Genomic DNA, 15,761 nt, shown 5'->3' on the forward strand with positions numbered 1-15,761 from the left:
AGAAGTTTTTCACGCCTGCGCCCTACTCAATTCTTGACGCCGACTGAGTCCTGCCGTCTCAAGCTACATGTGAGAATTCTCTATTGGATGAATTATTCGTTTTTAATTAGCACCATCATGTACACCTGATTTGTAATATTGATTAATGATGTCATGCACTGTAACCATATGAATTTATGGATAGAATTTTTGGCACTGTCTGTTTTTAGTGAGATATAATCGTGCACATTTGATTATATATTGTTTTTACCATTTTTGTAAAAATGTATGTATAATTATGTAATCACTTTGTTAACTATGTATTATGGCTTGACAAAGGCTCCATGGAGTGAGCTGAAACGTTGCTGTTACCACATGGGTGATTTAAAATACCCTTTTTTTCCATGGATATTTGAGTGCTGCCGAGAGATTTTTGTTCTATAGGTCTTTATTCAGTATGAGATAATTATCCTCCACTCCTTTTGGTTATCTATATTTATTGGTGTATGGGTATAAATGTAGATTACATAGGAGTACTTGTCCATGCAGATGTTGTCCTTGCTATCTGGGCAAAAATCTGTGCAATTCGTTTATCGGAGGGGTTTGGCCCTTAGATCCCCAACCGCTCCCTCACAATGCAAGCTGTTTTTGTCTCCAAATGGGGGTAGGGGTTTCAGTCATGACAGAATTCCGATCCAGCTGCTGTAACTCCGCAATCGGCTCCCTCTGAGGTCTGTTGCTGGCACTCCTTCCATGGCTTTCCAGTAAATCCTTGAGGGTCCTCCTTTTTAGCTGCTCATATCTGCTTTCCATTCGACCTACACGCCTCCTGGGTTAGGACAATCCTACCGCTTGCCACCAAATGTAACGGTATCCACTGTTGGCAATGTCCTTCTCCCCTTGTCTGTGTGGCGCTGTAGAGCTGCTCCAGAGACTTTCAAACAGTTGCGATTTCCAGTAGCTGTGCAGCTCTTACAAGAGCTAGTAGTGATATAGCTGTTCCCTCCAACACGAGACGAGGCTGCGAGTTGAGGGTAAGAAGAACAACATTTATTGGTGCCACCCTTGGCCTTATATTCTGGTCTCCATGGAAGGGGACCTCCCCCCGTGGACTTGATGGAGAACTGCGTTACAAACACACAGACCTATGGAAATTATCACACAATCCTGGACAGTCCCACACAGTCTCCCCTCTGTCTGGGAGATAATCAGGTTAGACACTGTAAAAGCACTTATTTTAATTTTATTTTTTATATATATATTTTTATATGCATTAAAAAGTACCTCCAAAATCTGCAATATTTCAACAGACAAGCAGAGGGTTTCTGTTACAGTTGGAGTTAAATCAAGGACCCCATTGCTGCTAGGAATCAGTGAGTGCTGCCAGTTGTCCATTTTCTACTTGCCCCAAATGGGTGATTTTAGTATGTAGCTGATGCCATAGGGCATAGATCTTAGATGTTGGTTGGCAGTAGCAAAACAAGGAGTACAGCTTTAGACATGTAGTGTGGTTATGTTGATTTGGCCCTCAAAGACTTTGCCAAGAAAAATTAGACAATTGAGGTGACAGACTTTCTTTCTTTCTACGCGTGCACACACTCGGCTTTGCAAGAGTAGGCAGTTATGATTTTATAGATTGAAAGTTAGACTTCATGACCAAATGTGACCTCTGTGGTTGGTGAGCGACAGTGACATTATTGTAGACAACTCAGAATGACGGCAGTAGTGATAAGAGTAGTTTCTCTACAATTACATATATACATAGTCTTAGATGTGATATCCTGTCATCACATATCCTTCATCTTCTAATCCTATCCCTCATCTCTACCTTGCCTCTGTTCTATATATCTCATCCCTCTGGAAGCGTCACTCCTCACCCCTCGTCTTTGTTCGGCTTGTAGTGACTCAGAGAAGATGGATGAACCCACTGAAAGTAATCATGAACAGCAAGGAGAGGAAGAAGTAGCAAAAGAAGACAGCAAGAAGGTGAGAGAAGCGGTTAGAATGTGAAAAATTGAAAGAAAAAACTAAAATAATTAGCTGATTGTTGGAGTCACTGTACAGTGGTCCCTCAAGTTACAATATTGGTTTCCGGACGACTGTTGTATATTGGGAAACCATTGTAACTTGAGTAATCAGTTTCAAAGCCCCAAAATGTCATCCAAGATGACAGAAAATGAAGATTTAAGGAAAAAAAAGCAGATGACTAAGACAGATAAAACAAGTCCTTACATATAACAGTCAGGGATAGATGCTAACTATAACTAATACAGCTATTTTACCAGAGAAGTGGCCTTGCCTGGTTGGATCTGAGGCATTGTATGTGGAGTCTAGTTTCAACTTGGGTCAGAAAAGAACATATGTTGAAAATATTGTATCCTGAGGCCATTGTATCTTAAGGGACCACTGTACTTTCACACAATTATATTCAATAAAGAATGGTGTAATTAGCTAATTTCTATATCGCTTTGTTTAAAAAATAATCTGCCTGCATCGGCAAAAGTCGTAAATTCATCGCCACTAGAGGTCTCACTTCTACCTAACTTGCAGTCCACTGCCTGTTAGGCCTGATCCGTGAACGTTGGGCCTTGTTCACAACTACGGCAGCAGATCTGCTGGATTTTGCCAGGTCCTGAAAAGTCGTCTTCTACATTTCACCAACATATCCTCATTTGATTTAACAAGCTTTGGCAGTGATCCAGCCACTTTCTGACATAAATGACGGGCTTTGGCCAGCATTTGTGCCAGATGATTGTGTAGCAGGTGTGAACATGGCCTAACAGACACAAAAGATGGCTCACAGGAAACTGAAAGCGTGTCAGAACTAGCTGAGCTCCCTTAGCCTGATCAAAGAACTGCTTCTAAAGAGCAGAGAGCTTCTGTGTAGTCTCATCAGCTTTCTGAGCTCACTAGAAGAAAACAAACCTAGTGGGAAGTGAGGACACTGCATACAGTACTGGTGGATTACACAGATGGGAAACGCCCCCTGCTTATGAGAGAAATACTTCTAGCTGTACAGTTGAAACAGGGACTAATATGGCTGACATTAGTAAAGCCACTAAAAATACCTGCTCATTCAGTTATGATTATACAATAATGCACAGCCATTATGAAAACATCTTGAACTCTGATATACTTTAAATGCAACATCAATTTTTATCAGTGCTTTGGTTAATCAGTATGGTAACTTTTTTCCCTACTTGTCTTCTAGGAAGAAAAGGATGAGCCAGGAATGTGGGAAGAAACCTTTAAAACTCACACGGACAGCAAACCAAATGGTAAGGACTATAATGACTGCAAATTCAGCCTTTTTGTGTAGATGGGAAAACGCAGTGGATATCAGGCAGCATGATCTAGCTAGTAACGCTGCAGCCATCGACTAGTTTTGTAATCAAGTATTCTACCAACTAATCAGATGATTAATCGAATACTCTAATAACAAAACTAATTAAAATAATGTTTTTTGTTTTATTAAAACTCATCAGCTTTTCCCCCCCAGTGCCACCATCTCCCCCTCCTAGCCATGTTCCCAGTGCCAGTGAAATAAAATACTTACCTCTCCTGTAGGGGCGCTGCTCCATAGCTCGTCCATCTTCTCCGCGCGCTGCACTGACTTCACACAGCGGCAGGTCATAGTGCGCGTTTATGTGCACTATGTCCTGATAATGTGTCAGGAGGGCAGCATGGTGTGGGCCAGAGGGTGAGTAATAGCAAGCTCTTCAATCACGCTTCGTGGTCACATGACACAAGCGAATCCAAGATGCTAAAAACATGCCTTGAGGATTTTTTTGTTTTGAGTTTCTCCATTCAATCTTTTCTGCCCTACTTGGTAGGTCTGAGCCCTGGTGCAGAGACACTCCTACCTTCGCCCTCACAGAGCCCTAAAGGGGTGTAAGAGCTCAGCATTGTGTCTTCTCATTCGTTTGGCTCTGTTCAGTTTTCATCCCAGAGTGGAACACGTGGTGTACAGATTCCATCCATACACTGTTCATTGGGAGAACTGAAAAGAGCACAGTGCTCAGCGTCTGCTCCTTAGTTTTAGAGGGGGTTGGGGATCTCCGCACCCTTGACCACCAGTGATTAACACTTCTGACTTGTCATTACAATATACTTTGTTGTCTCTGAACATTTAAATGCAACTATGCCTCTAAAATATATTTAGACAAAAAGATGACAGGTGCTGGTCAGCTTAGGCTACTTTCACACTAGCGTTCATAGGTCCGTTCGTGAGCTCCGTTTGAAGGAGCTCACGAGCGGACCCGAACGCCTCCGTCCAGCCCTGATGCAGTCTGAATGGAGCGGATCCGCTCAGAATGCATCAGTCTGGCGGCGTTCAGCCTCCTCTCTGCTCGCCTCCGCACGGACAGGCGGACAGCTGAACGCTGCTTGCAGCGTTCAGCTGTCCGCCTGGCCGTGCGGATCCGTTCAGACTTACAATGTAAGTCAATGGGAACGGATCCGCTTGAAGATGTCACCATATGGCTCAATCTTCAAGCGGATCCGTCCCCCATTGACTTTACATTGAAAGTCTGAACGGATCCGCTCAGGCTACTTTCACACTTAGAATTTTTTCTAAGTTATTAATGCAGAAGGATCCGTACTGAACGGAGCCTCCGTCTGTATTAATATGATCGGATCCGTTCAGAACGGATCTGATCGAACGCTAGTGTGAAAGTAGCCTTAGTAGGAAATATCATTAACAGCAGGATAAATTCAAGGGGCATGATATCTCATGCAGCTCGTTTTGCATTGCTCCATATACGGTTATCCAGGTATAAATATTAATGACTGTAGCTTTATTGTTATGCGGTAAAATCTAAACACGTATCACATACACAGTGTGGACTGTGTATGTGATACGTGTTTGGATTTTACCGCATAAAAATAAAGCTAAGTTTTGTTTTATTGGAAGCTGGACTTTAACAAATTTCGATTGAGTTGACTTACGGCCAAGTCTGGGCTATGTCCGCACCTCCATAAGAAAACAGGTGAGCGCTGCCTTTTTGTATTTTTGAAATCCTCAGGATAGGTAATTGTCAGATCAGCAGGGGTCTGACACTTGGGACCCCCACGATCAGCTGTTAGTCTGTGTCTCCTAGACTCTGTTAGAGTTAGTCTCTTCTTAGGCAATGTGACATGACCATACATCGGTCACATGGCGTAGTGGCAGCACAACTCTGTTAAAGTCAATGAGGCTAAGTTGGAATGTCAAGCACAGCCACTATACGATGTACAGCCCTGTGCTTGGTAAGCTCCCTGGAGGCTGTGTCCCGAAACAGGTGATCAGGTGGTGACGGTGTATAGGTCATTAATATTATTCCCCTGATAACTCCTCTAAGCTGGAGCTGTTCTATTCACAGCAAGAGACTAAAATGGGAGTGCAGAAGTAGAACTGTCTTGGTGGCTTAAGATCAGGACACCAAGGTGAGTCACAAAAAACTGTACTCAAAAACTTGACGGTGTTTTTTTTTTCTTTCCCCTTTTGCTTTGATAGCACCCATGAAGAGACAGTCTCTTTTCCTCAAAACAGAAACCAGAATCACTTAGGCTCCTTTCACACCTGTGTTCAGGTGTCCGCTCGTGAGCTCCGTTTGAAGGGGCTCACAAGCGGCCCTGAACGCAGCCGTCTGGCCCTAATGCATTCTCAATGGAGGCGGATCCACTGAGAATGCATCCATCTGCCAGCGCTCAGCCTCCGCTCCGCTCAGTGAGCGGACACCTGAACGCTGCAAGCAGCATTCGGGTGTCCGCCTGGCCGTGCGGAGGCGAGCGGATCCGTTCCGACTTATAATGGAAGTCAATGGGGACGCTTGAAGATGACACCATATGGCTCAATCTTCAAGCGGATCCGTCCCCCATTGACTTTCAATGTAAAGTCTGAACGGATCCGCTCAGGCTACTTTCACACTTAGAAAAATTTTCTAAGTTATAATGCAGACGGAGCCACCGTCTGCATTAATATGAGCGGATCTGTTCAGAATGGATCCGCTCGAATGCTAGTGTGAAAGTAGCCTTAAAAGGAGGGAACCTCCCCTTATCCCTAGTTCTCTTTCCTGTCCAAAGGATGACAGGTGGGATTAGTATTTACAAGGAACTGCAGGGGTCCTATGGCAAATGAGGTGTAGAGGGTTGCCCTGGGCAGCATAAAACTCTCTTCTAGGAGTCACGGCTAAGTCAGGTGCCAAGTCTACTCCTCTATGGATGCCGGTCCGTTCCCCAGTCTGTCCGCGCGGAGGTAGAGCGGTTCGCCTTGCTTTAATGCAGGCAGATGTCGTTTTTTTAATTTTTTATTCCCATGTGGTGAATGCTGTAACGGGGGGAGTTAAAGATGAAATGCAAAACATTCTGTACGATATGATGGTAAATATACGGATGTGCATGGCTCAGTTTATAAAGTCACAGAAAAGAATCCACTAGAACAATAAATGCAAACATAATTTCTCGCCCATATTCATTGGGGGACACAGGAACTGTGGTATAGCCATGTCCTCTAGGAGGCGTTGACACTAGTAAAAGCAGTTAGCTCCTCCCCTGGCAGCTATACCCCCTCCAGCCTGGGGAGAGAGCTTCAGTTTTTTTTCTAGTGTCAATAGAAGGAAAGACCCGCCAAAGAGAAGACCCTCCTGCCACTCCGGTGCCAGCTGCTGAGGAGGTGACCCTGCTGGAAAATGTGACCTTGCGGGTCCACTTAGGGAGGGAGAAGAGGATGAAGATGAGGCAAGTACACGGGACTAGGCAAGTATGGTTAACCCTCTCCTTTTTGGCGGCATCGTTTTAAGGGTCTATAGCGTTAATAGGCATCGGGTGATTGCGACTTGGTGACTTAGGCACATACGGGGTTAATTCCATGTCCCCCGGCTCACATCGGGCGGCCGAACAGGCAGGGAGGGGAGCCTGTTCGGCCGCCCGATGTGAGCCGGGGGACATGGAATTAACCCCGTATGTGCCTAAGTCACCAAGTCGCAATCACCCGATGCCTATTAACGCTATAGACCCTTAAATCGATGCCGCCAAAAAGGAGAGGGTTAACCATACTTGCCTAGAACAGAATGGCTTCCGGCCTCTCCCTTCTCTATTCCAGGACTGGGGAAGGTGTTCGAGGCGATTTGTCTGCTTTGCAGTCGCCTGGACCTGGACTTGATGGCTTCGAGAAGCTTCCCACCTTTCTCTCCCGAGCAAAAGATCCGGAAGCTTGCGGTGTGGGCACCCTGATTTTCCCCTTGGCAGGGGTTCCCCCTCCTTTACTTTTTCCCCCTCCTTTGCTTTTTTTCCCCGAGTTCTACAGAAGATCAGGATGGAGGGTATTCAGACTATCCTAGTTGCCCTGGGGATTGGCCGTTGCACGTGGTATGCCGACCTCGTTCTCCTTCTAGGAGACGTTCTTGGTCACTGCCACTCAGAGGTGACCTTCTTTCGCAGAGTCCGGTCTTCCATTAGTATTTAAGGTCTCTTCGTTTGCCGGCATGGCTATTAAGACCGCCATTCTACGCAAAGAGGTTTTTCGGCGGATGTCACCAGCAAGCTTGTATTGTCCAGGATCTATTCAGGACCTGGAGTTCCTTCCTGGGTTTCTGTGGAAGCCGAAATGTTCCGCCACTTAGTTTTTTTTTTTCTCTCCCCACAGTCCTGTCCTTTCTACAATCAGGGTTGGACCTTGGTCTGGCCCTTAGTTCTTGAAGGGTCAGGTGTCGGCGCTTTCTATCCTTTTCCAGCGCCCTCTGGCCCCCCCCCTGGTGCCTGTAAGGACCTTTCTTCAGGGAGTGGCACATACTGTTCCTTTGTACCGTCCTCTTTTACCGCCTTGGGATCTGAATTGTTTCCTCTCAACGCTCCAGGCTTCCCCTGGAGCCCTTGCAGGAGATTTCTGACTCCTGTCCTGGAAGGTAGTTCTGGTCGCTATCACTTCCATCAGATGGGTGTCTGAGTTGGCAGCGCTCTCTGCAGAGAACCCTTCCTGGTTATTCATAGGGACAAGGTGGTTCGCCGGCCTGTCCCTTCTTTTCCTCCGAAGGTGGTCTCTGACTTCCATATTAACGAGGAAATTGTCCTTCCCTCACTGTGCCCATCTCCTTCACACCCTAAGGAAAAGGAGTTACACCATTTGGACGTAGTCAGAGCTCTGAAGATCTATTTAGCAGCCTCCGGGTACTTACGCCATACGGATCCCCTTTTTGTCATTCCAGAGGGTCCTCTAAAGGGACTGACTGCTTCCAAGGGGGCGATCACACGCTGAATTCTGTCTACAATTGCTGAGGCAGGGTTCCGACCTTAGGTGTCACAGCTTACTCCACCAGAGTGGTGGGCGTATCTTGGGCTTGGAGGAATCGCGCTTTGGCTACTTGTCCTCCTTACACACATTCGCAAGATTTTACCAGGTGCGTAGTTTGCATCGGCGGACGCTGGCTTAGGCTGAATGGTCTTGTAGGTGGCAGTTTCTTAGATGCTTCCATGGGTCTGTGGTTTTTCCCTCTCTGTGAACTGCTTTTGGACGTCCCATGGTTCCTGTGTCCCCCAATGAATATGGGCAAGAAAAGGAGTTTTTTGTTTAAGTTACCAGTAAATTCTTTCTCGCTCTTCATTGGGGGACACAGCACCTACCCAGTGTTGTTCGACCACAGTTGGGCAGTTGCTGGTTTGAACCCCGTTGGGTCCTTTGGCATGGTTGGTATTCCACGTTTTTTCTTTGGTTGGCTTACTTCTACTGCTTGTACACAAACTGAAGTTCTCTCTCCATGCTGGAGGAGGTATAGCTGCCAAGGGAGGAGCTAACAGCTTTATCTAGTGTCAACGCCTCCTAGAGGACATGGCTATACCCACGGTTCCTGTGTCCCCCAATGAAGAGTGAGAAAGAGATTTTACTGGTAAATTATACAAAAATCTCCTTATTTGGACTGAGCCATCACTCTAATGATAAAATCTGAGACTAAAACACATCTGTGCCCACCTACCTAGCCCCATGGTTTTCTCAGGTCAGGCAGGTCCTACTTTATACCTACCTATGCAGTTGTGCATCTATATTCGGCAGATCAGACCCTGCACATATAGTGTGTTGCTACTAGTTACATCTGTGTTCACCAAGCAAACAATAAGAGGAGGAGCGCACACACAGCTATATGTGCCACCTAATCAAGGTTGCCTATTAGATAGGTGGGGCAAAAGGGCACATGAATGCTACTCCCAGAATAGAAGCGCATTCACACCTGAAGGTGCCTCTCCTTCAAGACAAGTAGCATTCATGTGTCCTTTTGCCCCTCCCATCTAATAGGTGACCTTGATTAGGTGGTACATATAGCTCTGTGTGTTCCTCTGATTGGTTGCCAGTGCACACAGAGGTGACTAAGAGCAACACACTATATGTGCAGGGTCTGATCTCCTGAATATAGATTCCCAACGACATGGGTAGGTTTAGAGTAGGACCTACCTGGCCGCATACCACCGTGGTGCTGGGTAGGTGGAAACAGATGTATTTTGATCAACACATATTGGCTAAGAGTCTCAGATTTTATCATTAGAGTGAGGGCTTAGTCCATATATTTGCATCTGTTGTACTAGTGTTTTTAGTCTAGTCCCCTTTTAATTAATTAATTAATTAATTTTCTCGCCCAGTTTCCTTGGGGGACACAGAAGACCTTGGGTATAGCTCATCTCCCTAGGAGGCGTGACACTAAGTGAAAACTGTTAAGCCCCTCCTCCACAGCTATACCCTCAGCCTGGAGAGAGAGACTGCCAGTTTTTTGCTTAGTGTCCAAGGAGGCAAGACACTCCCTGCTCTGCAGGGCTCTTTTCTCCTTGTTTAAATTTTTAGATTTTTACTTTTTTCTTTCTTTTTGTTCCAGATCATCAGGGACAACAGAGACGCACTAGACCTCTCTGTTCTCCCGGGGTTGAGCTGCGCCAGTGCCGGTCACCGCACTGCTGCCTCCCCCACAGAAGGCAAGGTGGACCAGGGCAGCCCAGCTCCCCTGCATCCCGCCAGCACAAGGGTCGCCCGCACGCCAAGCCCCTCTTCCAGCGTCCTGCCACTACGGTGCCAGTAGCTGAAGGGGCGACCCTGCTGGAATGGACCGAGGGTGAAGACGGCTGTGGTAAGAGAGTGGCTTCTCCAGCCCTACGTCCCCCACCCAATGGTCTCCTGCGTGCCTGACCCCCATACTGGGCCTCTGGACCCTTCCCCTGCTGGACATAGGCTGGCCCCTGGGGTGCCGCTGTGCGGCAATCTGCTCCTCTTTTCTCCTGGCCTCATGGGACATGCTGCTAGTGAGGGGACTATATCCTGAGCTCTCCGTCTCTGGGTCCCCCCCTGGCATCTGGGCTTCCCCCCCATTTCGCCTGATCACATTGGGCTTACCGGAGGGGCAGGACGCTGCAGTGGAGTAAGGAGGACCCCTTACTCTTCCGGCCGGCGGGGTGGGCTCCCGCGGCCAGCGAGCCGCCATTCCGGCCCTCCTGTCTTTTCTGGCGGCGGGGTGGGCTCCCGCGGCCGGCAAAACCGCATTTTGGCCCCTGTCTATTCCGGCCGGCCGGGTGGCTCCCGCGGCCAGCAGAACCGCCACTCCGGGCCCCTGTATCTTCCGGCCGGCGGAGGGGCCCCCGCGGCCAGCGAGCCGCCATTCCGGCCCTCCTGTCTCTTCTGGCGGCGGGGTGGGCTCCCGCGGCCGGCAGAACTGCACTCCGCGCCCCCCTCTCTTTCGGCCGGCGGGGTGGGCTCCCGCGGCCCGCATTGGGCTTGACTATGCCCCAGCAGGTGCCGGTCGGCGGGGCTCCGCTAGTTGGTCCCAGGCTTCGGGCCTGCTGGGCCGCAATCCCGACCGGCCTGCGGGGTGGGCTCCCGCGGCCGGTTTGAACCGCCATTCCGCCTCAGGTCCCGGCGGTATGACGGGCCGGACGCCGCAACTTTAGCCCCCGGCTTCGCGGCCTACTAGGCCGCAATTTTCCGGTCTCTGGTGGAGGGGGCGGGAACTTCTCCAGGCGCGATTTTTTCCCGCCTGGAGGTTCCTCCGCCCCCAGGGGATCGCACGCCGCCCTCCAGGCCGGATCCCTGTTAACCCTTTGGGTACAGGCCGGCTCCCACAAGTGGGTCTGTATAGTTAGCCCTCCTTTTTTTCTCCTGGTCTTCTCAGGGCCCCTATATAGTGGCTCCCCTTTAGCCTCAGAGGCTGGGTTTTAAATTAGATTAAAAAAAAAAAAAAAAAAAAAAAAGTTTTATAATGATAAAATAATTAATAATTGATCATGATTTCTATTGGGCTGCGCAGGACGCTGCAGCCTCATCAGTAATGCTGCATGTCCTCTTTCCACAGGCGGCATGGTGTTGCGCTCCCAGCCTGCGTCGCTGCTAGGGCATTTCCCCTTTTAGGTGGTTTTTTTCTTGCCTCTTCCAGGATACGGCGCTGGCCAAGTGCATTCGGACCTTCTGTAGGCAGCATTCATCGTCTCTCCGGTTATGGTGCCTGCCATGTGCATTCCCCCCCTTCCTAGGCGGGCTACTGCACTCCCCCTGGCTGGCCATGTGCATAACCCCCTTCTTAGGCGGAATACTGCACCTTCACCGGATACGGTGCTGGCCATGTGCACGACTCCCTTCCATAAGCGGAACGCTGCACTCTCTGGTTTTGCTGCCGGCCCTGTGCGGGACCCCCTTCCTGGGCGGAACGCAGCACTCACTGGATTCGCTGCCGGCCATGTGCGTGACCCCCCTCCTGGGCGGAACGCGGCACTCTCACTGGATCTGTTGCCGATCATGTGCATGACCCCCTTTTTTAGGCGGAATACTGCACTCTCGCCGGATACGGTTTTGGATATGTGCACATCCCCCTTCCATTGGTGGAATGCTGCGCACTCGCTGATGTGCTATGATGTACTATGTTCTTATGCTGCACTCACTGGTTTCGCTGCCGGCCATTTCTTAGGCGGTATGCTGCACCCTTGTTGGATTCCCTGCCGGCCTTAGGTATGCCTCCTTCCCTCAGGCAGCATACATACTTCCCTCTGTCGTTGGTTGTTTCCTCGCAGGTACGTTGCTGGCCACGTGCATGTATCCCATACATGGCAGGGTGCTTGCGCTCTCGCTGGATCCGCTGTCGGCCATATGCATGGCCCCTCTTCCGTAGGCGGTGTACGCACTCTTGCTGGATTCTCTGCCAGCCCGGGGCATGCCTTCCTTCCTCAGGCGACATGCACGCATCCTTAGTGACTGTGTTTGTCTCTTGCCAGTACATTGCTGGCAATGTGTATGACTCCCATGCATGGCGGTGTGCTCGCACTCTCCCTGGATGAGATGCTGGCCATGTGCTTTACCCTCCCTTTTTCTGGGCGTTGTGCTACACTCTCACCGGATACATTGCTGGCCAGGAGAATGGCCCTCTAACATGGGTGGGACGCTTGCACTTCCATTGGTTACGGTGCTGGCCTTGTGCATGACCACCTCTCACTTCAAGGGCAGAATTTGGCACGCTCATGAGATTCACGGCTGTCCTTGTATGGCTGTGCTGGACTTGTACATGTCCCCCTTCATTGGCAGAGTAGTTGCACTCTCGCTGAGTTCAGTGTTGGGTGTATTATTGCACACTCATTTAATGCTAGGATATCCCTGTGCATGTTCCCCTTTCGCTAGGTGGACCTCCTGCGTTCCTGCTGGAATATAGGGTAATGTCCTGCTTCTCTGAAGTAGGTACGGCCTTAGGCATCACTCCCTTTTGGGACGGGTCTTTGCACTCTTGCCGTCTGCTGTTGGCCAGGTACAATTTCCCCCCTTTCGGGGTGGGCTGATTGCGTTCCTTCGCATGCTATGCTAGGTTTGTGCATAACTCCCTTTCAGGTTGCACTTTGCAATTCCGTACATGCTGGGGCACTCTGGGACGAGCCCCCCCCCCCCCCCCCTTTTTTTCTAGGTGGGTTGGCCTTCTCGCTGCTTACGGGGCTGCTCGTACGTATGCCTCACCTGCTTCCTGCGGCATACCTTTGTTTCTTGGGAGACGATGCTTGCCGCCAGCCTTGCACTCGTCCCTAGGGAGTTCATTCTGTCCTCCTGACCGGACAGGCTCTTTTGCTCTCTGCTGCACCGAGCTGACAGGGAGTGTTCGTGGGTCCTAGATGCATGCCCATGCGTCCTTCTGCGGCATTACTTCCCTGCGCTAGTGGTCACATGGTCGAGAGTGCTGTTGTCTGCGGCGCCTCTCGAATTCTTCGTTGACTCTGGCAGGACTGTGGTTCCCTTGCCTGCTGCAATTTCCTCCTCTTCGGATGCAGTGTGGTATGAGTCCTTCCTCTTGGCGCCTCTACGCTCCTGTCTGATCTGCTACCGGGTTCGGGCTGCTCTTCTCGGGAAGGTCACCCGACTTCTCTTGGGTGCTGGATTACCCAGGTCCGGGGACCTCCGCCTTGGGTTCTTCAAGGTATTCGCCTTCTGCGAGACGGTGGACTGGGCGTCTCACAGTGTAGCGGATTCTGCTTTTGAGCTGTCCTATGGCTTCCCTGTTGCCCACTCCTCCTTTCGGTTGGAGGGTGTGTTGTCGGCCTCTGTCTCGACGGCCTTATCTCGCCGGCTTTGTTCGGCTCCCGCTCTATACGAATCACTCCGATGTGGCTTCTCGCCAGCCTTCGGAGGCTGTATTTTCACGGTCCTCCCCTCTGGGGAGAGCATGTTTGTTTATGTGGATGGTTCCGGTGTTCCTTTTGGCCTCGTACCGTCTCCCTTGTTCACGCTGGCTGTATTAGCTGTGTGCCTATTTACCGAGTCTACCGCGTTCTGTCCCCCCACTGAGTGCAGATTGCGTGGCCCGTTCTAAGACGATGGTCCTGATGTAGACTTACCTTCTCGATGTCTTGGGGGGACTACCTCGGTCCAGGTTGTCCTTTGGTCTCCCTCACCGGGACTGTACAACGTGGTTGCATCGGCATGGACTTTAGCCTGCCTTCCCCTGGCGTCTGGTGGATCCTTTGGGTTCTTTCCCTCTGTCCTCTGCTCCTCCACTCGGGTGGATACGGGACAACGTTGTTTGAGGGCCGACGGGGCTAGTTTTGTCGACCCTTCTGCCCGTGTTACTGGTCTGCGCCTGATCACATTGGGTTTTCGCCTGCTTGCCAGGCGACTGTCCGCTCCTGGCTGTGTTTCGTCCAGGATCTGTCGTAAGACTTAGGTTTTTTTTTTGACTGGGGTTCTGTGGGAAGCTGTGCATTCCCCACACTGAAGTTCTTTCCCCATGGTTCTGTCTTTTCCTTGAGGTGTCAAGTGTCGGCGCTGTTCTTCCTCTTCCAGCGTTCCCGGCCCTCTGGCCTGCCAAGTCCTTCTTCCTCGGAGTGGCTCTTTGGTTCCTCTGTACTGTCCTTCGGTACCGCCCTGGGGACTGTATTCTGAGCTCTCGGCGCTCCAATCTTGTCCTTGGAGCCGTTACAGGAGTTCTCTCTATCCCTTCTGTCCTGTACGGTCGTGTTCCGTATCGGTCGTGTCTCTGACGGGTGCCAGATTGGCCTTTTTTGTTGTTACGAGCTTTCTGTCTTTTCCAGGTCAGGGCTGTTTCTGCATCCCGTTTCTTCCTTCCTTCTGAAGGTGGTGTTTGCCTTTCGCTTCAACACCTCACCTATTTGGTCGTTGTTTGGGCCTTGCCGTTTTTACTTGGAGATCTCCGACTCTTGCAGACGTTCGGCCTCTTGGGTTTCCAGGAGGTCTGTGCATAGGGTTGACAGACTCCAGGGTGGTTTTCCTCCGCTTGATCAGATTGGCTATTGCTGAGGTTACCGCACCTAGGGCAGGATTCTGTCGTTGGTGTCACCGTTCCTTTCACCAGAGCGGTCGGTGCCTCCTGGGCTGGAGGCATTGGGCTTCGGCTGTGCATTTGGGCACGGTGGCCACGGGTCTGCCTTGCACGCCTTACTGAGTTTCTACAGGGTGCATGCTCTGACTTTGGCGGATGCTGCCTTACCCCGCCTGGGTTTACAGGCGGCGGTTCATTGATGCCTTTCGGGTGCTTCACCTTGGTGCTGTGGTCCCTCCCCCTTTTGGACTGCTTTTGAACGTCCCAAGGTCTTCTGTGTCCCCCAAGGAAACTGGGCGAGAAAACGAGATTTTTGTATAACTTACCAGTAAAATCTCTTTCTCGCTCTTTCCTTGGGGGACACAGCACCCACCCATTCATTGTTTTTTCTCTGTGCGTTTTCCGAGTTTTTGTTACCCGTTGGGTAGTTGGCTTTTTGGTTCCTTGTTGGTCTTTGCCTTTTCTCACTGCTTGGACACGCAACTGGCAGTCTCTCTCTCCAGGCTGAGGGTATAGCTGTGGAGGAGGGGCTTAACAGTTTTCACTTAGTGTCACGCCTCCTAGGGAGATGAGCTATACCCAAGGTCTTCTGTGTCCCCCAAGGAAAGAGCGAGAAAGAGATTTTACTGGTAAGTTATACAAAAATCTCGTTTTTTTATTTCTATTTCTTTTCGCTATCGCTGTATTTGTATTGAGCCACAAAATAAGGATGTCATGTCATTTTTAGCGCACAGGTCAAAACCTTGGCAGAATTTTTTTTTCACCCCACAAAGCATCCCCCCCCATATTTTACAGTAACAGTAGTGTTGGTCAAGCACCAAAGTGCTCGAGTAGAACACCTCGGGATGCTTGGGTGCTCTACCGAGCACAATGGAAGCCCAATGGGAGAAGCCGAGCATTAAACCAGGCTCTGGTTCACAGGAAAAGGTCAGAAATTGATGGAAACACCACCGAATTGGTTTGGGAACAGCATGGGGAGGATGTCTGAATGCATCTTGGACTCCCGGGTCGTTGCTGGGAACGACGTCG

At 49.9% G+C, this 15,761-nt stretch overlaps 1 protein-coding gene across 5 annotated transcripts in view; it reads left to right on the forward strand.

Moving 5' to 3' along the window:
• Positions 1-15,761, forward strand: part of GANAB (glucosidase II alpha subunit) — an 84,910-nt gene that overhangs the window by 38,525 nt on the left and 30,624 nt on the right. For all 5 annotated transcript variants that reach the window (XM_044269455.1, XM_044269453.1, XM_044269454.1 and 2 more), the window contains 2 exons: positions 1,881-1,965; positions 3,191-3,257. In XM_044269455.1, coding sequence (XP_044125390.1) covers positions 1,881-1,965; positions 3,191-3,257 — 152 coding nt within the window. The remainder of the gene's footprint in view (positions 1-1,880; positions 1,966-3,190; positions 3,258-15,761) is intronic.

The sequence above is a fragment of the Bufo gargarizans genome, chromosome 10 (genome assembly GCF_014858855.1).
Source record: "Bufo gargarizans isolate SCDJY-AF-19 chromosome 10, ASM1485885v1, whole genome shotgun sequence".
NCBI lineage: Eukaryota > Metazoa > Chordata > Amphibia > Anura > Bufonidae > Bufo > Bufo gargarizans.